Genomic DNA, 22,228 nt, shown 5'->3' on the forward strand with positions numbered 1-22,228 from the left:
TGCCCATAATAATAATAATAATGACAAATACCTGTTGGATTTCTGCTCAGGACATGAATTGGTAATTACTAATACAATGTTCCAACCTAAAAATGTGCACAAATTCAAATGGAGAGAAGAGGCAAGGAATAAGAAAGCCTCATTGACTATGTTATTGCTGATAGTGATGTTTTCTCCCTGGTGCAGGACACCAGCGTGTACAGAGGATTTGAAATTGATAGTGATCACCATTTAGTGTTGAGCAGGATAAAATTGAATTTCATATTGAAAAGAAGGGCATCTAAAAAAGTTTTAAAGTGAATAAAAGTTGAGCAGCTCTCAGATGTGAACTGTAGACTAAAATTCACAAACATGATTGAAGAAAAGATGAAAGAGTTTGAGAACAGCAACCAAACCTTGGAGATTCAGTGGCAAGTCCTAAAGAAAACATTGATTGATTCAGTCTGATAGGCTGAGGTTGTCTGTAAGGATAGAAAAATCAGAACTTCATGGTGGACACAGGAAGTTAAAGAGGCAGTGAAGGAAAAGAAGAAAGCATATCAAAAGTTCCTGGCAAATAAGTCAGCTTGCACTTTTATAGAATACAGAGACAAATGTAAGAAAGCTAAACGCTGTTTAAAACTAGCTAAACAAAAGTCATGGGAGGACTTGGGTAAGAATATAGAAAATAAATATCAAGAAGGTGACAAGATATTTTGGAAGTTGTTGAAGAAGCTTAGAAATGGAGAGGAGATGCTGTAAAAGGAATTAGAGATGATAAAGGTAACATGAAAACATGAGAAAAAGATATCCTTGAAGTATGGAGAATTTACTTCAAAAAATTACTAAATGAAACAAGCAGTGATGACAGCACAGTGGTAAAAAACACTGACCAGGCATCCAGTCAGGGATACATGTCCATACTTGAAGTAGAAAAATCCATCAAAAGCCTGAAATGTGGAAAGGCAGCAGGAGTAGATGATATTCGACCAGAAATGCTGAAGTATGGTGGTATTAAAGTCTTACAGTGGCTGCACTCCATAGTTCAAAGAGCCTGGACAGAGGGACGAATTCCAACTGATTGGGGTAGAGCTCTCATTCTGAGTGTGCAAGATCCTCGTGGTCAAATATATGGCCCTCAGAACCTTGCATATCTACTTCACTAACATCCATGACCTCAATTCCAACTAGAAACTCGAATCCCCCTCCTCCTCCCCTCAGCACTATTCATCTCAACCTTCAAAGCTACAAACTCTTTAACTCCTTTTGACCCAAGGATCTGCACATACATCTGTTCTGACATACCTTGCCAGAGAGCATCGAACTTTGACCTTCTTTGGTTGAAAATATCCTTTCCCCACTCAGTCAAATTCATTTGCTGTCTCTTTTGCTCCCTTAATGTAATCTTCTAACACAAATTGGCTTCTCTCTTCCAGTTGTACAGATCTTGTAGACAGAGATGCTGAAACACTTGCTGTCACTAATGACTTGACACAACTTGTTTAGATGCCAACCATATAACCCGAACCACTCCCCAAACACTCTAGATCTCTTCCTCACTGACGACCCTTCCAAATACACAGTGAATGTTGTAGTTGTAATTTAGTCCTAATCTCTTACCCAATGCAACAACACTTACACAGACACTCCCATACAAGAGTAGTTTGGCATTATCACAGTCATTTCTTGGAAGAAATGACTGTGATAATGCCAACCCCGATATATGCACCGAACTTATAACCAAAGTAATCCACCCCGGCATGGAAAAATACATTCCCTGCAGTACTCTGACTTGCCATTCCCTAACTAAATCCTGGTTTTCCAAAAGATGCACCAAATGAAAAAGCAAACATACCTTCAAATCAAGAATTCCATCCTTCTTACGCAAGCTCAAAATAAATTAAAAAAAAAAAAAGGAATCAATGCTTCCAAAACAGAGTTTGGAAGAGCAAAAAAGCAGGAAATTAGCAGCCTGTCCAAATGGCAGCCAAGCATTTTGGTCTTTCGTCAAAGCAATCGGTCCTAACTTCTGCCCAACACCATTCCCATCCCTATCATACCCAGGACTCTCTGTTGCATCATCACTATAGAAAAAGCCAATCTATCTCCTGGCCTCACAATTTGCTTCCAATGCATGCATAATTGGCAATGGTAAATGTCCCTTAGCTATTCCAGATGTCCAACATACAATACTCACTCTATTTTTTTACCAGAAAGAGATCAGAAAAATGCTGTCCAAATTAGATATACAAAAGTCTCTTGGCCCTGATGGCATTCCTCCAATTGTCCTGAAAGTTTGTGCACCAGAACTGACTCCTATCTTATGTCGCCTGTATATGCTATCTTACTTCACTGGTATCTATCCCACATCCCAGAAATTGGCCTATATTCAACCCATTCCCAAAAGGGAGTGACAAGTCACTGCCATCCAACTACTGCCTCTCTCTCACCACAGTCCTGTCTAAATAATATAAAATGTCATCAGTTCCCAACTCCTACACTTCCTTGAAAAGTACCTACCTAATAAACTTCAGTGATCACTGCCGATCATTGACACCACCCAAATTTCCACACAATTTGAGATTTCTTTTCGTGGAATTACCCTGACATCAAGCCTCTTCTGGCATAAACACATCACAACCATTGCATCCTTAGCTTCTAAAAAACTAGGATTTCTCTTTCACTCAAGATGCTACCTTCACTCTTGTGAAGGTAGCATCTTGTGAAGGTAGCATCTTGTGAAGTCATGCATTTGTATAAAGGCAGCTGTTAACCTTTATACAAATTACAAATCCACCCAGCTATTGAATACTGCTCTCGCATATGGGGTGGGGTCCCCTCAAAACTCCATCCAAATGCATGACTCAATACAGAGGAGATCAATTAGACTTATTAAAACTTTGCTAGCTTGTTTGGCCAAGTGGTTAGCATATCCACTGTCTAGTCAAAAGGCTGCAGGTTCGAATCCCACTGTGGGCATGGATGTTTGATTGTCTGTGAAAATACTAGTGGTGGTGTTGGTAGGCAGCAGATGGCATTGGTATAGATGATGGTATAGTTGGTAGATTGAGCGATGGAGATAGAGAACTGTAGAGCGGGTGTCCCCCCCCCCCCCTCAATGAGTCTGTGGACTTCCTTGAGATGTCACGTAATAATAATAACAATTACCCATATCTTACCAACTCACTCCTCCAACTTTCACACAGATGATTGGTCTCTGCAATATGTGTATTCTACTAATGTTTCCATGGAAAATGTGTATCTGAAATAACATCAATAAATCCCTCACTTAGTACTGAGCTTGTCGGAACACATGCAGCTACTGCTCAACATCCCTTCACAGTGCACCTTGAAATCCACGTAACAAGTTTCTTTTCTTCTTCCTTCATCCCTCAACTTCTGTACCGTGGAACAGTCTTCCAACAAGTGTTCCTCAAGGAATACAGTGTGCAGTCATTTAAATCAAACATGAACAAGTATCTCCTTTCTCAACCCACTACCCATATATGGTACTGACCAGGGTTTCTGACCTAATGTCCAATCCTCACCTTCTCGTGGTGGACCCTGTTGGGTATCTACCTGGATACTGAATGAACGAGGATTGGCTGGCAATTTGGGATTTAGCGGACCGAATTGTATTCTTATTGCTTAAACCAGTATACAAAACGATAGTACAACATGACAAAATTTCATGCCGGCTGGAGCGGTAACCAAGGCCCCCATTGTTTTCGCCATGGAACCAGGGCGAACAGCGAAAAGTCAGCTACTGGAACAAATCTGAAAGCACACCCCAACTCAACATCACCAGACTTAAGGATCGGTACTATCAACATAAGAAACCTGAGTGGCAAAGAAATGGAGCCAACTGAGGAATTAGATAAGTAACAGATCGACATAATAGGGGTGACTGAAACAAAAAAGACAAAAACTGGTGAAATCTTTCTCAGCAATAAATACAAAATGTTATGTTCAGTCAGGAATTTTTTGATGGTTTAGAAAAAGCAACTGACACAATGAAAAAGGAAAAGTTGGTCGTTTGTTGGGGATCTAAATAGCAGAGTAGGAAATGATTGTGAAACATACAAAAATATTTTGGAAAAATTTGGAGAAAAGAGCAAAGATAATAATAATGGCAAATATCTGTTGGATTTCTGCTCAGGACATGGACTGGTTATTACTAACACCATGTTCCAACATAAAAATGTGCACAAATTCACATGGAGAGAAGAGGCTAGGAATAAGAAAAGTCTCATTGACTATGTTATTGTTGATAGTGATGTTTTCTCCCTGGTGCAGGACACCAGAGTGTACAGAGGATTTGAAATTGGAAGTGATCACTATTTAGTCTTGAGCAGGATAAAATTGAATTTCATATTGAAAAGAATAACATGTAAGAAAGTTTTAAAGTGAATAAAAGTTGAGCAACTCTAAGATATGAACTGTAGACTAAAATACGCAAGATTATTGAAGAAAAATGAAAGAGTTTGAGAACAAAAACCAAACCTTGGAGATTCAGTGGCAAGCCTTGAAGAAAACCCTGATTGATTCAGCCAGAGAGAGAGAGAGAGAGAGACATGTGGTGAGGTAGTTTGCAAGGATAGAAAAATCAGAACTCCATGATGGACACAGGAAGTTAAAGAGGCAGTGAAGGAAAAGAAGAAAGCATATCAAAAGTTCCTGGCAAATAAGACAGCTTGTGCTCTTAGAGAATACAGAGACAGATGTAAGAAAGCGAAACATTGTCTAAAACTAGCTAACCAAAAGTCATGGGAGGACTTTTGCATGAACATAGAAAATAAATATCAAGAAGGTGGTAAGATATTGTGGTAGTTGAAGAAGCTTAGAAATGGAGGAAAGAGTGCTGTAAAAATAGTTAGAGATGATAAAGGTGACGTGAAAAACGGGAGAAAAAGATATGCTTGAAGTATGGAGTAATTACTTCGAAAAATTGCTAAATGAAACAAGCAGTGATAGCACGGTGGTAAAAAACACTCAATAGGCATACAGTCAGGAATACATATCCATACTTGAAGTAGAAAAAGCCATCAAAAGCCTGACATGTGGAAAGGCAGCCAGACCAGATGATATTCTACCAGAAATGCTAAAGTGTGGAGGTATAAAAGTCTCACAGTGGTTGCACTGCACAGTTCAGAAGGACTGAACAGAGGCATGAATTCCAACTGATTGGAGTAGAGCTCTGATAGTACCCATATATGAAAAGGTTATAAAACTGAATTTGAGAATTACAGAGGTATTTCATTACCGAGTGTTCCTGGTAAGTTATATGCAAGTATACTTGAGAAACGGCCGAGAAGGATTGTGGAAGAAAAGTTGGTGTAGAACAATCTGGATTCAGGTCAAATCGAGGCTGTCAGGATCAGATCTTCACTTTACGACAAATAGTTGAGAAAGCATGGAAATATAACAAAGATCTGTATTTAAGTTTGTTGACCTGGAATAGGCATATGACAAGGTGCCAAGAGAGAAGCTATTCAATATGCTACAGTTATATGGTCAATGGAGTTGTAAGTCAGCAGTTAGAATTGAAGGAAGTATAGGAAGATGGTTTAATGTTAAATCTGCTGTGAGACAAGGATGTACATTATCCCCTCTGTTATTCGTTATCTATATGGATCACAGTATGAAGGAAAGTGGTATTAAACATGATATCAGAATTGGAGATGTTAATGTCAGCTCTTTGCTTTATGCGGACAATGTTATACTAAATAAATCTGCTACAAGTTTGCAAGATTCCCTGACTAAATTGAATAACTGTTGTAATTGATGTGGTATGAAAGTCAGCATTAAAAAGACAAAGACAATGAAAATAGGTAGAATTGTTGAATATGTCAACTCTGTTGGGAAAGGGGAACCTGTGGAACAAGTAAAACAATTCAGCTACTTAGGCACGATTTTTATTGAAGATGGTAAATTAAATATGGAAATAGACAACAGAATCATCAAAGCTGGTATGGTAGGAAGTCAATTGAATAAATTCGTATGGAATAAGAGAGAAATTAGTTGGAACACTAAATTAGCTGTATACAAGACAGTGTTCAAGCCAGTTTTAACTTATGGATCTGAGAGCTGGGTTAGAAGTAAAACACTTGACCAAAGACTAGAGACCGCAGATATGAGAGTCCTGAGAAAAAATAGAGGCATGAACAGATGGCATCAATGTCAATATCATATTGAAAATGAGGATATTAGGAAAGAACTTGACATTGTCAGCATCCAGGAATGCATTAGCAGAGCTAATCTCAGATGATATGGTCACTTAAATAGAATGGGCGAGGAAAGCTTAGCAAAACAAGTGTTCTCTGCCAGGTTTGCAGGAAAACGACCCAGAGGAAGACCAAATATAGGTGGATTGATACGGTATAAAGTGCCTTCGACGATAGAAATATAAGATCTGATAATGTTGGAGTCTTGATAAGTAACAGACTGATTTGGAAAAAAATTGTAGATAGGAAGTTAGTAGTGAAGTAAATTTTTCATGTAATACCATCATATCCTGTATACCCCTTGAGGGTACATGTCAGGAATTTGATGATGATGTACTATATGTGGATCATCCAACCTCTGAAAAAAAAAAAAAAAAACGACCTTCCCCAGGGAACTGTGTCATCACCATTACTTTTCAACATCTACATCAATTATTTTTTCATCTTTCTTGGAACTAGAAATTTTATGTATGCTGATGATCTTGCCATAGCTGCCCAATCAAAAAATTTCAAGTCCATTGAAACTACTCTATCATTTGCCTTAAATAGTCTAGCCTAGTGGTTCCCAAACTTTTTCGATTCTTGGCACCCTATGTCATATTCTAACAAGTTAGAATTTGACATAGGGAATTTTTCGCTATTTCGCTTTGCGAAATAGTGAATAATTTTTTTAATTAAAGGGTTACTTAAAAATAAATAAAACAAGTATTTAGGATCACAAAAAAAAAGTAATTGAACAAATTCAACTGATTATCATTAGTGGGATGAAAGAGCCTGTTGATCACCACACATATTCTCAAATTTTGGAATCAAACTGAACACAGCCACCCTCATTTCCTTCTCGACATTGTTTTTAGAGCAATACTTAGTTTTTATCACAGCTACTGCCGAAAATTCAGCTTCACACAAATAAGAAGTTGCAAATGGAATTAAAATTCTCTGAGCTTTTTTTCACTCAGACGGGGATATTCATCTTTGAGTGATATCCAAAATTTAGTTAATTCCATGCTGCTAAATTTTGTTTTCAACTTGTTGTCGCAAGACAGTTCAATTTCATGTCGAAATTGGATTGTCTAAATCGAATATAGAAACTATATAAAGTTCGGAGAAGTCCAAGCATAAGCCAACACCTGGTAGTCCAGTGCCATGGCAACTCGTTGCAAAGGTGGAGAACGCTCCAATAACTATTCTTGGTATTTCCCCATAATGTAAAACAACAGCTCCTAGGAGATGTATTACTGTTCTACATTATAAGAGAAGATCACTACCCAGACCGGTTTCGACCTTTTTTGAGGTCTCATCAGTAAGTAGGTAGACCTGAATAATACCATAAATTTTTACGTCGCCGAATTGAAGCCTCTTGGCTCTTTATTTTAAATAATTTAAATAATTTATTGGTACACCTTCTTGGCAACTCGTATAGCAGAGTATATGCAAGTTTCTGTTCACTACTATCTTGGTATTATTCAGGTCTACCTACTCACTGATGAGACCTCAAAAAAGGTTGAAACCGGTCTGGGTAGTGACATTCTCTCATAATGTAGAACAGTAATACATCTCCTAGGAGCTGTTGTTTTACATTATGGGTAAATATCAAGAATAGTGCTCGGAACTTGCTCCACCTTTGCAACGAATTGCCCTGGCATTGCACTACCAGGTGTTGGCTTACACTTGGACTCGCCGAACTTCATATAGTTTCTATATTCGGCATGAGACTCTTAGATCAGATTTCTATCTTTGAGTTTCTTATTCGGCTTTGAAATAATGTGGGATTTAATATCCCCTTAATTTAAATAAATTATTTAATCTATTTAGGTGCAATGTTTGGTTAAGAAGGTAAATTAAATGTTGAAATAGACAACCAAATATACAAAGCTGAAAGAATAAATTAAAGATGCCAATAAATTATATTCTTGTTTTATCCCTTTATTCAAGTGTAAGCAAACAAAATGAATAAATGGTAAAGAATCTTTAATTGAATAAATTTATATGGAATAAAAGAGAAATTAGTCAAAGTACTAAACTAGTGTATACAAGACAGTATTGTAACTTTTGGATCTGAGAATCGGGCTAGAAATAAAACATTAGAACAGACTGGTAACCACAGGTATGAGGGGGTCTGAGAAAAATTAGGTGAACAGATGTCATCAGTGGCAAAATCATATTAAAAATGAAGATATTAAGAAGGAATTTGGTATTGCTATCACTAGGGAGTGTGTGAGCAGAACTGATATCAGGTTGTATGTTCCTTAAACAGAATGGGAGAGTAAAGGTTAGCAAAACAGTTTTTTTTTACTAGAGATAGATGAAGATCTAGGTGGATTGATACAGTAAGAAGGACCTTAGAATACCAAAATATAATAATAATAATTATTATTATTGTATTATATAGGTAATATATAGTAAAGAATAAGTAGGATTCAGAAAAAGTTATTTTGCAATCGATCATAAACAAGTAGTCAATCAACTTAGTGAATGATGCAAAGAATACCAGATCCTTCTTTGCTTTCTATTTATCAACTTAAAAAAAAGCCTTCAACACCATAGAACATAACACAGTTTTACAGGCACTACCAGAACAAGGCATCGATCTAGTCTACATCAATCTAATTAAAGAAATTAGCACTGGTAGTTTTACATAAATAATCTTATTTGATTACCCTATAACTATCACCATAAACCGATGTGTGCAACAAGATGTCATATCACCAAACCTTTTTACGTGTACTCTGGAAATCACTTTAAAGTAAATCAACTTAAAAGGTGGTATAAACATTCATGGAGAGCTGCTCTGATTAATGTTTGTAGACTATATAATACTCATAGGTCAAGATCCTCTGCAACTTGAAACTGGTTCATCAGGTGCATGATACCTATAATAAAATAGGACTAAAAATTCACCCTGACAAAACCAAATGGATGAGAAACAAATCCTGCCAAACCCACATCCAACTAAATAATTTCACTATAGAAAGTGTAGAATCCTACACATACCTCAGTTAAACAATAAACATGGACAGCAATATTTCTGAGGAAATATCAAATAGAAAAGGAGCTGCATGGACCTCCTTTAACTGTATCATGATCACAGATCCTAAACTAGATATCAAATTAAGCTAGCATGTTCAACAGCTGTATCTCCCATCTTTAACCTACACCTCCGAAACTTGGAACACCACACAAAAAGAACTTAATCTACAAACCACCTAGCATGTCGCAAAAAGAAGAATCTTAGGGATAAGTAAAAAAAAAAAAAGACCACATCACAAATACAACTATCAGAAAATTAACCAGAGTAAAAGAAGTAGTATGACAACATGGCACAGTGAGCAAATCGTATTGCAAGACTCAACGACAACAGGTGGATCTACTGTCACAAACTGGTATCCAAGATCAACCACCTCCAACTAGATTGGAAAATCCTCTAACCAGAGAGATAGAAAACAAATGGAGAAGAATGGCCGAAGATTGCCATCAAGGTATCTCCAGTGAGGCAGAAGGCTCATCACAGGAGATTCATGATATCTATCACACCTCCTTATACTAATTCACTGACAAAGCACTCACAACCACCCATTCTAACCTTGCATCACCTTTCAAACAAAAAATATAGTCCCAACACCCTTGCTAACCACGCTCTTATAAAATTTCCATTTGGGATCCATCATTCTCTACCTTCTTGCCATGTACTGAAAAAAAGTCTTCATTGTTTTGACAATACTTGGAGTCTTGATAGATAACTTAAATTTTATAGAAAATCATCAACAGAATTCTGGTGATGGTATAAACTTTTCTTGTAGCAGTATCATAATTTCTTGTACCCTCCCACCTCTCCAAAGGTACATATCTGGAATTTGTTGATGATGTAGAAATAAAAAGTTGTGTACTGTAAAAATTAAATTTTTACTTTTTTTTTTTTCCCTTTCATTTTAAACTGGAACATAATCGTGCCTCTAACTACACTGCTGGGGTCATGCCTGGAGGGAAGCTGTGTAATTGTATGTGTGGGACACTGTCAAGGCCACATTATGATTCGGAGACTGGATGCCCTGTATCAGTGATCTGTTCAAAAGTCTGTTTTCTCCTACTTCATGTTCCCCTTCTTTTTTCTCTTCACGTATTATAACATTAAATATGAAACTAAGACTAAATAATTATGGTGTCTCTGCAGTTAAATCCATTAAAAAATAAATCTCCCTCAAAAAAAAAAAAAAAAAAAAACCTCAAAAATCACATTAAAAAAAAAAAATCTTTTATTTACTTTACTAAAATCCGTGGCATCAACAGTAACTTAAATGACATGCACCATCTTCAGTCATGTTTTGTTTCTGATTTAACCTCAAATTTCCTTTATCAACCACAGCTCATCTGAACTATCCAAATTACACCCTGTATGACTCCTTCCACAATAAGGAAGGTGCCTGTATTTTTGTGTATTATGAATTTTCCTTGTCAAAGTGATGCCTAATGTAGAATCTCACCTTTTTTACCTCCTGTGGCTTAAAATTTCTTTGCTACATTTTATTTCATTCATTCATATGCCACCTCTACTGTTTTCATAATTCTGAAAATCATTCTGACCTCTTTGACTTCCTCTTTCAAAGATTGATTGCATTCAGTTAAAATTTTCAAAATCAAAAACAAAGCAAAATCACCCTTCTTGGTGATTTCAATGTCCACAATTCTAATTGGCTCCCATTTTTGAATTTCACTGACAAAGTTGGAAGAGACGAGATGTCTGCTGCTCTAGGCAGTGATGACTTAAAACAGATTATTCATCTCCCTACCAGAATTCCTGACAATCCTTTTCACTCACCCAACACTAGATCTCTTCTTAACTAGTTCTCCTTCCAGGTTCAAGTGATTACTCCTCTTACTCAATTCAGGCCACTATCACATCCAAGTTTCGTATCTGGTGGAACATTCTTCCTTCAGCTATTCAACCTTGCATGCTCTGGCATTACAACAATACCAAGTGGGAGGACTTACGTGAATTTTACTCCTTTCCATGGTCAGAATACTGTTTATTCTTTAAATCCAGATACTTGTTGTGATCTTGTTATAGAAATAATCCATGTTGGAATGGAAGCTTTCATTTCTCACTCTGTTCAAATTTCCCAACCTATATATACAGGGTGTTCGGGATAAATTTGACATATTTATAATTAATTATATTTTTCCGTAAGTTACATGTATTAACACACACTTCTCTTCATTTAAAAGTTTGGACCCTTCTTCATTCATATACAAGATGTCAGAAAGGATGGATAGCTGGAACCCACCTGAATCATGGAAGAGAATAACTTGTATCATGATGATTCGTGCCCGCCATCAAAATAAGGATATTACGACTGCTGCCCAATGCTCCCTGAATACAGTAAAAACAATCAGGCATGAACTAGAGACTTGCAATGGTGACTACAAGGATGTAGCAAGAAGAAAGATCCCTAGCAGACGATCTGATTGCGTTCGTACAGCAGAATTCCTCGCAAATCTGCAGGAACAGGTGTTGAAGAACCCTGGCATTGGAATTCGGGCTTTGTTCGTGGAGTTGCTAACTGTAGTCAAGCCCTGGATAACAAGGGTAGCCAATGGTAGGCCGTATGTATGGCAGCAGGATTCGGCCCCTTGCCACACCTCTGGGAAAAGTCAAAAATGGTTGTCTGAAAATTTCTACGACTTCACCAGTCCAAATGTTTGGCCTCCAAACTCCCCAGACCTTAACCCCATGGATTATTTTGTATGGGGCGCAGTTGAAAAAGACACCAATCGCACTTCCAGTAATACAAAAGCCCAGTTAATGGATAAAATTAAAACAGTTTTTGCAGCCCTTCCCAGGGAGACTGTAGCATCAGCTTGTTCGAGGTTCCGAAGCAGAATTGAAGCTGTGATCGATGCTAATGGTGGTTATTTTGAGTAAATCTTGTTGATAGTATTGTAATTAACTGTGCCTGTAATGTTTTTTTGTCAATTCATTAAATTTAATAGATACAAAGAAGATTTTCTTTTTCCTTACGAAACTGTCAAATTTATCCCGAACACCCTGTAAATCATGGTTCTCCAAGAAGTGTGCCAGGGCTGTCCACAGTGCCTTGAGACCAAAGCACTATTTCCTTTACATCCTACACAGCTGCCTACAATACTTATAAAACCACCATTAAATGAGCAAATCTGAATTCAAGGAGGACAAATGTAGAACACTCACTGCTTATGCCACTGACAATTATGCTTTCTAATTCCTCACTAAAACTGTTGGACGTGACTTTTGTCCATCTGTGCTACCTCCTCTATCTTCCCCTGGTAGCATTGTAACATCACCTGAAGACAAGGTTGATGTCTTGACTTCATTATTCTCTTCCAACTCCTACATGGATGACTATGGCAAATTACCTCCTTCCTTCTTTAGAACATTGCATCTCATGCCTCCTGTGACCTTCTGCCAGAAAGACATCAGAAGAGTCTTGAATAAATGGGATACTACAAATGTAGCTGATCTTGATGGAATTCCACCTATTGTGCTCAAGAAATGTGCTCCTGAACTAACACCTGTTCTCTGTCATCTATTCACTAAACTGCTCAGCTAGCATCCATCCATCCTTCAGCTTGGAAGAAAGCTCATATACTTTAGTTCTCAAAAGAGGAGATAAATGTTTACCATCAAGCTGTCGGCTTATTGCTCTCACTGCAGTTTTATCTAAAGTAATGGAGAAGGTTATCAACAGTCAGCTAAGCAACACCTTAAGAACTGGTATCTAATTAGTGACTACCAGTATGGATTTTGCCACTCTAGATCTGCAGCTCTCCTGGCCATCATGTACCTTTGGACACATGCCATGGAAAGATTTGGAGAAACCTGTGCCATTGCTCTTGACATCTCTAAGGTTTTTGATAGGTTCTGGCACTGAGGGCTTCTCAACAAGTTACCATCACTTGGACTGCTTATGTTCAGAATCCGTGTGTTGAGGCCAAGTGAAAATCTTACTTTAAATAATACAGACATATTGGTCAGCTTTGACATTATCTCATTGTTTACATATATTCCCCTAATTGACACCTTAACACTCTTAAAAAAGGTTTTTCCTTCTGATGTCTTTGAGCTCTTTTCCTTTGCCATTAACTCTGGTTATTTTTCTTGGAAGAACAAAATCTACAAACAGATAGTTGGAACGGCCATGGGTTTCCCCCCTCTTTGCCAATTTTTACATGGAAAATTTTGCAAAATGAGCCATAGAATCTTCCCCCCCCCCCTCTAAAACCTACTATCTGGCTAAGATATGTAGATGATGTGTTCTCTATTTGGCCTCATTGTCCAGACACATTAGATTCCTTTCTCAGTCACCTCAGTAGTCTACATCCAAGAATCCAGTTTATGACGGAAAAGGAAAATAACAATAGTTTACCCTTCCTAGACACCTTAGTAACACGCCTTCACAATGGTAGCCTTTCTTTCTCTGTATATAGAAAACCTACTCATACAGGCAAATACATTCACAAACTCTCCCACCAACACCACCACCCCATCTCAGCAATATGGCATTATTAAAACTCTTACCAATAGAGCCCACAATCTTTGTTCCATTGAAACTGCCCTTTCAACCAAACTCAAACACATACACAACACCTTCCTTTCCAATGGCTACAGTGACTACAGAATTAAAAAAATAATCAGGTCCTTCCCCATTCCCCGACCATCTTTTCAGAAGGACTTAAGAAATGGCATCACCATACCTTACATCCGTGGTACATCAGAAGAAATAACCAGATCATTAAAAAAGTACAACCTCCATACAACTTTTAAGCCCCACTGTAAACTTGCTATCCTTATCCGTTCCACCAAAGACCAGCTACCTCCTCTCTTAGTGCCTGGAGTATATAGAGTACCTTGTGCCTGTAAACTGGCTTACTTCAGACAGACAGGTAGATCAACAACCATCCTGTTAGAAGAACACAAGTCATACATCTGCAATCACAATTATGGCCTTGCAGACCATGTTTTGAATACAACCCACAGGATCTCCTGGAAAAAAACCACCATGCTACACCATAGTAAATTCAAAAAAGAAAGACTATTCTTTGAATCTGCATCTGCACTCAGGAATCAACCAAATTTAAACAAATACAGTTGCATTAAACTTCCCAAAATTTGGAAAACATTAATTATCAGAGATCCCTCTTTACATCCTGGGCCACCTCCAAATGCCCATAGAGGGCGCACCACCAAGATAGGACTTTAGTTTCACTCAATATTGTATTGTTTTGTGTGTGTGTGTTGTTACAAAAGGTTTTTTTGTAATCCGTGAAGATGTCGCTTTGATGGAGACAAAATATTGGAAGTATTAAAATTTGTTTTAATCCTTTCTCAGTGCTGATAATATTTCATTTAAACCTCCAATATGAACTGCTTATGTTCTTGTCTAAATGGATTACGAGTTTTCTCTTAAATTGATCCCTACATGTAATAGTGAATAATGTTCTCCTCAGACTTTCCCGTCAGTGCTGGTGTCCCTAAGGGCTGTATCATTTCACTCACTCTTTTCCTGATTTATAATAAACAACCTGCTCTCATTGACTGCAAGCCCAATTCATAGTTTTGCACACTCCACTTGTCCTACACTTATGACAAGTCTTGCAGTGTTCAAACAGCTCAAGCTTCAATATCATCTGTAATAAGTGCCCTGAATCCTGATCTCCAGTGTATCCTTGATTGGGTGTGTGTGGGGGGGGGGGGGGTGAAAGCAACCTAATCAACTTCACTGCTTCCAAAATGCAGTTTTGCTTGTTTCTCATAAAAATGACATCAAATCTTTTCTTATTTTTGATAATGTTGAGCTCAATAGTCAAGACTAATCTCTCTTCTTGGATCGAGTCTTATCTCAAACCTTTCTTGGCACAATCATATCACTTCTGTAGTATCATAAAAAAAATTTAATAATGATAAACATATCTTATTGTTTTTATTTATATCCTTAAGATAATTTAAATCTCTTTCCTTTTTCATATAAATGATACTGTCTACTCATTTCATTCAAGAACCAAGTAAGTTTTTCTCTTTGCTCTGTGTGTCATCTAACTACTGTTAAACCTGCACAGATCTCAAATCTATCCAGCATACAGAATGCATACTTACTTGAAGTGGTTTTCCTTCTCAAAAATTTCTTTGCTTTCTAAAACAAGCGAGAAAGGATATACTCCCTGCTTTCTTCTCAGAGAGAAAGAAAAGAGCATAGATTTCTCTCTTTTTCTACCATGTTTTTATGTGCATTTTCTACAGACCTTTCAGTGGGCATAATTCATCAGAATTACTTTCCTTCTGCTAAAATTGCACATAGAACTGAAAATACAGTTCTATTTTGAATTTTTATTTATGTAAATAAATAAAAAAATCATTATAAAAATTTATCCTATCCTGATTTATGCTCACACAGAGGATACTAACAGTTTTCGAAGGAAAAATTATGGGAAAAGAATCAAGAGGCAAAAAATAAAGGACATGGCTTGAAGATATAAGATCATGGACCGGATCGCATGGCTAAGCAGAAATAAAAAGGAAAGCCACCAGGTTTTTATGTGCATTTTCTACAGACCTTTCAGTGGGCATAATTCATCAGAATTACTTTCCTTCTGCTAAAATTGCACATTAAGCCACATAGAACTGAAAATACAGTTCTATTTTGAATTTTTATTTATGTAAATAAATAAAAAAATCATTATAAAAATTTATCCTATCCTGATTTATGCTCACACAGAGGATACTAACAGTTTTAGAAGGAAAAATTATGGGAAAAGGATCAAGAGGCAAAAAATGAAGGACATGGCTTGAAGATATAAGATCATGGACAGGATCACATGGCTAAGCAGAAACAAAAAGGAAAGCCACCAACAGAGATAACTGGAAGGACATGGTGCTGCACCCTCTCACTGAGGAAGCTACATGAAGAAGAAGATTCTTATTCCCATAGTGTCCATGTCTGTATGTTCTTGTGTTTGGTTTGCCTGTTTTTGAGGGAAGATAAACCCAAGTTTTTGAGAGGAAAAACCCTCCAATCTCCATATGAAATTGGCTAACTCACCATTTGATTGCAAACACCTGATAAAGGTTCCTCATGTCACAGAGGGCTTTGAATCTAGGCCTTTTTAACCAAAGTGCTCATATAAAGCAATTGAGCTACAGATGCTTGATATAATATGTATAAAATAATATATCTTCTTAAAAGGAATATGCTGACATTAAACATTGATAACTTAACTGATTTTTATTATATTTCTTGGTTGGTGTGACTTTAGGATTGGAACAGAAACTAAACACACCAGGAAAACCAAACAAAGGAGGCCCAAAAGATAAAGGCAATCTTAGTGATGATGAACCTCTTTATGATACTGTAGCATCAGATGAAGAATGTAGTAGTGGAGATCATACAGTTTCTTGTCAGGAACAAAATTTAGGAACTACAGAGGTATATGGTTTTATAATTTTTGTTGTGCTCATGATATTAACCACCTTATCGGCCCTTATGGAGCAAATACACATCCTCAAAAGCTTTGTATCCATCATATATTTCAATATAATATCAATGATATTACAATTTTAAAATGCACTTCGCATCCATGGCAACTTGGACATATATATATATACGTCCTGGCCAGTAGCATGATTAAAACATTTTCTTTCTCTCAACTTTTCACCATTACTTATCCCAGGAAAACACAAATATAATTTCTTTTTTTTTTTTGTGTTCCTGGGATAAGTAATAAGATTGCAATGCTCTTTAAAAATGGGCAGAATATGGTTTTCACCATATGTGTTTACAATAATATTTTTTGTCTTATTTATTAAGAATATTTTTAAAATTTTTATTAATGTTCACTTGTGGCATGTATGAAATCTTTCAAGACATCAACTGAAAAGAAGTGTAAACATCACATTTATTTACTTTTTCCTGCAAATTCCATCTCCATCCATTTGTTCACCAATGTAATTTACTGGAGTTAGAGATGTTTCTTATGGTAAGTAAACAATCAGGCTGAACTGTTAGACCTTCAGATTTATAATCTAATATCTTCCACTTATTTTTTGTGTTATGTGTATTTTTACAGTTCTCATATTGTATCTTGGATGGTGTGTCTGTGACAGAGACAAAATATTGGCACCATTAGACTGTAATGCGAGTTTCGACCAGCACATGATTACAATTTACATACATGACTTGCCTCAGTATCTGCTTCAGCTGTAATTTCAGAACAACAGCATCTTCTTATACTACCTCCGGAGAGAAAAGCAAATAATAAGCCTAATACCAAATAACATTATTGCACTTATCAAGATACTAATCTCAGCCAGTTATTGATCCACATATAGGATATAAGTAATCAGCTATCAGAATCTTTCTAGCCCATTTAGAATCAAGCTACCAAACCTCAGCAATACATTTTCTCTCGCACAACATACAGCTGCTGCATAGACAATCATTTGTTTTATTGATGCTTATGTCAATAAATGAATTGATTTAATTTCAATAATTAAGCAAATGACTGAATGTTATCACAGAATACGAACAGAATCAGTATGTGTTTCTGTAATGTTTCTATATTCTCTAAACCTAACCTTTGCCAGCTGTATCAAAGATATACCACATTCCATAATAAATGTAGGAAAGCAACCTTGGATTCATAACATTATCAGCACTCAGTACTTCAAGTGGTAAAAACAATGCAGACCTCATTTTCTTAAACACATCATCCCTTAGGCTTAATTTGACTCAGAAACTGAATTAAGATGTGCGCATACCAGTTAAAAGAGCACTATCCCCTAAAATAAGAATAAAATTTCTATTTACATCAGGATATTCCAGCTGAGATTTATGTAGACATACTTTGAAGATGCTAAGAAAAATTGTGGATGAACAAGACAGTTCAGACCAAATAGGGTGATCAGACTTATTATTACATGACACCTCCAAGGAGTTCAAAGACTCATCAAAGGAGGGCACATACTTCTACAACTCTCCATCTCCACCACTCTGCCAACCATACCAAAGTGCCACTACCATCATCTACATTAGCGCTATCTACTGCCCGCTGCCACCACTAGTATTTATTTTTGTCTGTAAATTGTGTGTTCTCAAAGCTCATTTGTCTGTATGCGGGATGAAAAACCCTGCTCCTTCTGTATGAGATTAGCTAACTCACCTTCAACTGAAAAAAGCACTTATAAAGATTCCTCTCATCATGACAAGAATCGAACTCTGGCCTTTTTCCAGTTGAAGGGTGAAATGTACCTTCATCCTTCCAACTTGAAGATAAATAGTTGAGAATTTATTGGAATACTATCTAAATTTGTGGATCTGGAAAAGCATATAATAAGATGCCAACAGAAACGCTATTCAGGATTTTATTTATCTTATTTATTTATTTTACTTTATATATTTATTTTATATATTTACTTATCTTTATATTTACTTAAGGCGTGCTTAAGGGTTAAAGCTGTATAACTGAGAGGAGACCTCCACATAGCCTTTAAAGGAATGCGGAGAACTGACCAGGGCTTCTGACTTGATGTCCAGTCCTCACCTTCTTGTGGTGCACCCTGTTATATATCTACCTGGATACTGAATGAATGAGGATGGGCTGGCAATTTGGGATTTAGCCGACCAAATTGTATCTTATTGGCTTAAACCAAACTGCCTGGTTTAACAAGGGCCCCCCCCCAGTTGTTTTCGCCAGGGAACCACGGTGAAGAGCGAAAAGTCAGCTACTGGAACAAGTCTGAAAACACACCCCAACTCAACATCACCAGAGTTAAAGATCAGTACTATCAACATAAGAAGCCTAAATGGCAAAGAAATGGAACTAGCTGAGGAATTAGATAAGTACCAGATCGATATAATAGGGGTGACTGAAACAAAAAAGATAAAACTGATGAGATCTTTCTGAGCAATAAATAAAAATGTTATATTCAGACAACTGCAATCAAGGAAAAGAAGAAGTAGCCATAGTATTCAACACAAAATACAAGGCTAATCTTCTTGAATGGCAGGCAGTCTCAAGTAGTGTGATGTGGGCAAATATGAGAATGGAGAACTGAACATGAGACTTATTTGTGCCTATGGTCCCACAGAAGCTTCTACTAAGGTTGAAGTGGAGGAATTTTTTTGATGGTTTAGAAAAAGCAACTGACACAATGAAAAAGGAAAAGTTGGTCCTTATTGGGGATCTAAATAGCAGAAGAATAGAAATTATTTTCAGACATACAAAAATATTTTGGGAAAATTTGGAGAAATGAGCAAAGCTAATAATAATGGCAAATATCTGTTCGATTTCTGCCTCAGGACATCGACTGGTTATTACTAACACCATGTTCCAACATAAAAATGTGCACAAATTCATATGGAGAGAAGAGGCAAGGAATAAGAAAAGTCTCATTGACTAAGTTATTGTTGATAGTGATGTTTTCTCCCTGGTGCAGGACACCAGAGTGTACAGAGGATTTGAAATTGGAAGTGATCACTATTTAGTCTTGAGGAGGACAAAATTGAATTATATTGGGAAGAATAACATGTAAGAAGTTTTAAAGCAAATAAAAGTTGAGCAGCTCTCAGATGCGAACTGTAGACTAAAATACACAAATATTATTGAAGAAAAAATGAAAGAGTTTGAGAACAGGAACCAAACCTTGGAGATTCAGTGGCAAGCCTTGAAGAAAACCCCTGATTGATTCAGCCAGAGAGGCATGTGGTGAGGTTGTCTGCAAGGATAGAAAAATCAGAATTCCATAGTGGACACAGGAAGTTAAAGAAGCAGTGATGGAAAAGAAGAAAGCATATCTAAAGTTCCTGGCAAATAAGTCATCTTGTGCTCTTAGAGAATACAGAGACAAATGTAAGAATGCTAAACAGTGTGTAAAACTAGCTAAACAAAAGTCATGGGAGGACTTGGGTAAGAACATTGAAAATAAATATCAAGAAGGTGGAAAGATATTCTGGAGGTTGTTGAAGAAGCTTAGAAAAATATAGTGCAAGGAGTTAGAAATGATAAAGGTGACATGAAAAATGGGAGAAAAAATAATCTTGAAGTATGGAGTAATTACTTCGAAAAATTGCTGAATGAAACAAGCAGTGATAGCACAGTGGTAAAAAAACACTCAACAGGTATACAGTCAGGAATACATATCCCTACTTGAATTAGAAAAAGCCATCAAAAGCCTGACATGTGGAAAGGCAGCCGGACTAGATGATATTCGACCAGAAATGCTGACGTTTGGTGGTATAAAAGTCTTCCAATGACTGCACTGCATAGTTCAGAAGGCCTGGACAGAGGGACGAATTCTCGCTGATTGGAGTACAGCTCTTATAGTACCCATATATAAAAAAACGGAAATAAAACTGAATGTGAGAATTACAGAGGTAATTCTCTACTGAGTGTTCCTTGTAAGATTTATGCAAGTATACGTGGGACATGGTTGAGAAGAATTGTGGAAGAAACTCTTGGTTAAGAACAAGCCGGATTCAGGCCAAATAGAGTCTGTCAGGATAAGATCTTCACTTTACGACACATAGTAGAGAAATCATGGAATATAACAAAGATCTATATTTAACTTTTTTCAATCTGGAAAAGGCACATGACAAGGTGCTTTTCAATTAATATTTTATTACAGTCAATAAACTATGGTTATATGATGTCAATGGGGCAGTATATCAAGCAATACTTAGTCTTTATTTGAGTTGCAAGTCAGCAGTTAGAATTGAAGGAAGTACAGGAAGATGGTGTAATGTTAAATCTGATTTGAGACAAGGATGTACATTATCCCCTCTGTTATTCATAATCTATGTGGATCACATTATGAAGGAAAGTGGTATTAAACACGATATCAAAATTGGAGATGTTAACGTCAGCTCTTTGCTTTATGTGGAAGATGTTATACTTCTAAATAAATTAAATTCGCTACAAGTATGCAAGATTCCCTGACTAAATTGAATAATTGTTGTAATAGATATGGTATGAAGGTCAGTATTAAAAAGACAAAGACAATGAAAATAGGCAGTATCGTTGAAAATTTCAGCTGTATTGGAATGGAGAACCTGTGGAATAAGTAAAACATTTCAGCTACTTGGCATGATTTTTAGTGAAAATGGTAAATTAAATATGGAAATACAGAATCAACAAAGCTGGTATGGTAGGAAGTCAATTGAATAAATTCATACGGAATAAGAGAGAAATTAGTAGGAACACTAAAATTAGCTGTATACAAGACAGTGTTCAAACCAGTTTTAACTTATGGATCTGAGAGCTGTGTAAGAAGTAAAACACTTGACCAAAGACTAAACACTGCAGATATGAGGGTCATGAGAAAGATTATAGAGGCATGAACAGATGGCATCAATGGCAGTATCATATTAAAAATGAGGATATTAGGAAAGAACTTGACATTGTCAGCGTCCAGGAATGCGTTAGTAGAGCTAATCTAAGTGGTATTGTCACTTAAACAGAATGAAAGAGTAAAGATTAGCAAAACAAGTGTTCTCTGCCAGGTTTGGAGGAAAACAACCCAAAGGAAGACCAAGATATAGGTGGATTGATATGGTACAAAGTGCCTTAGACGATAAAAATATAAGATCTGATAATGTTGGAGTCTTGACAAGTAACAGACTGATTTGAAAAAAAAAAATTGTAGATAGGAAGTTAGTAATGATGTAAATTTTTCATGTAATACTATCATATCCTGTACACCCCTTGAGGGTGCATGGCTGGAATTTGATGATGATGATGACTTACCTTTATTTATTTATCTTATATTTATTTTTTTCTTATATTTATATTATGTTTAAGTTGTAATGCATTAGTTAGAATGGAAACAGGTACTGAAAAATAGTTTGATCTAAAATATCTGTGTAAAAGAAGGGCACATCCTATTTCCGCTGTTGTTCATCGTCTTATATAGATTATATTATGAAGGAAAGTAGCATCATTTTTTCTGATATCAAAGTTGGAGATATTTAACTGATTTCTTTATGCAGATAATGTTACAATCC

At 36.5% G+C, this 22,228-nt stretch overlaps 1 protein-coding gene across 1 annotated transcript in view; it reads left to right on the forward strand.

The window, feature by feature from the left end:
- The window catches only part of Git (ARF GTPase-activating protein GIT1), a 707,749-nt gene that overhangs the window by 391,281 nt on the left and 294,240 nt on the right, over window positions 1-22,228 (forward strand). The window contains exon 14 of the mRNA XM_090400625.1: window positions 16,488-16,657. Coding sequence (XP_090256751.1) covers window positions 16,488-16,657 — 170 coding nt within the window. The remainder of the gene's footprint in view (window positions 1-16,487; window positions 16,658-22,228) is intronic.

This window comes from Typopeltis vanoorti, chromosome 1 (genome assembly GCF_054136105.1).
Source record: "Typopeltis vanoorti isolate ZY-2024b chromosome 1, IOZ_Tvanoo_1.0, whole genome shotgun sequence".
Classification (NCBI taxonomy): Eukaryota; Metazoa; Arthropoda; class Arachnida; order Uropygi; family Thelyphonidae; genus Typopeltis; species Typopeltis vanoorti.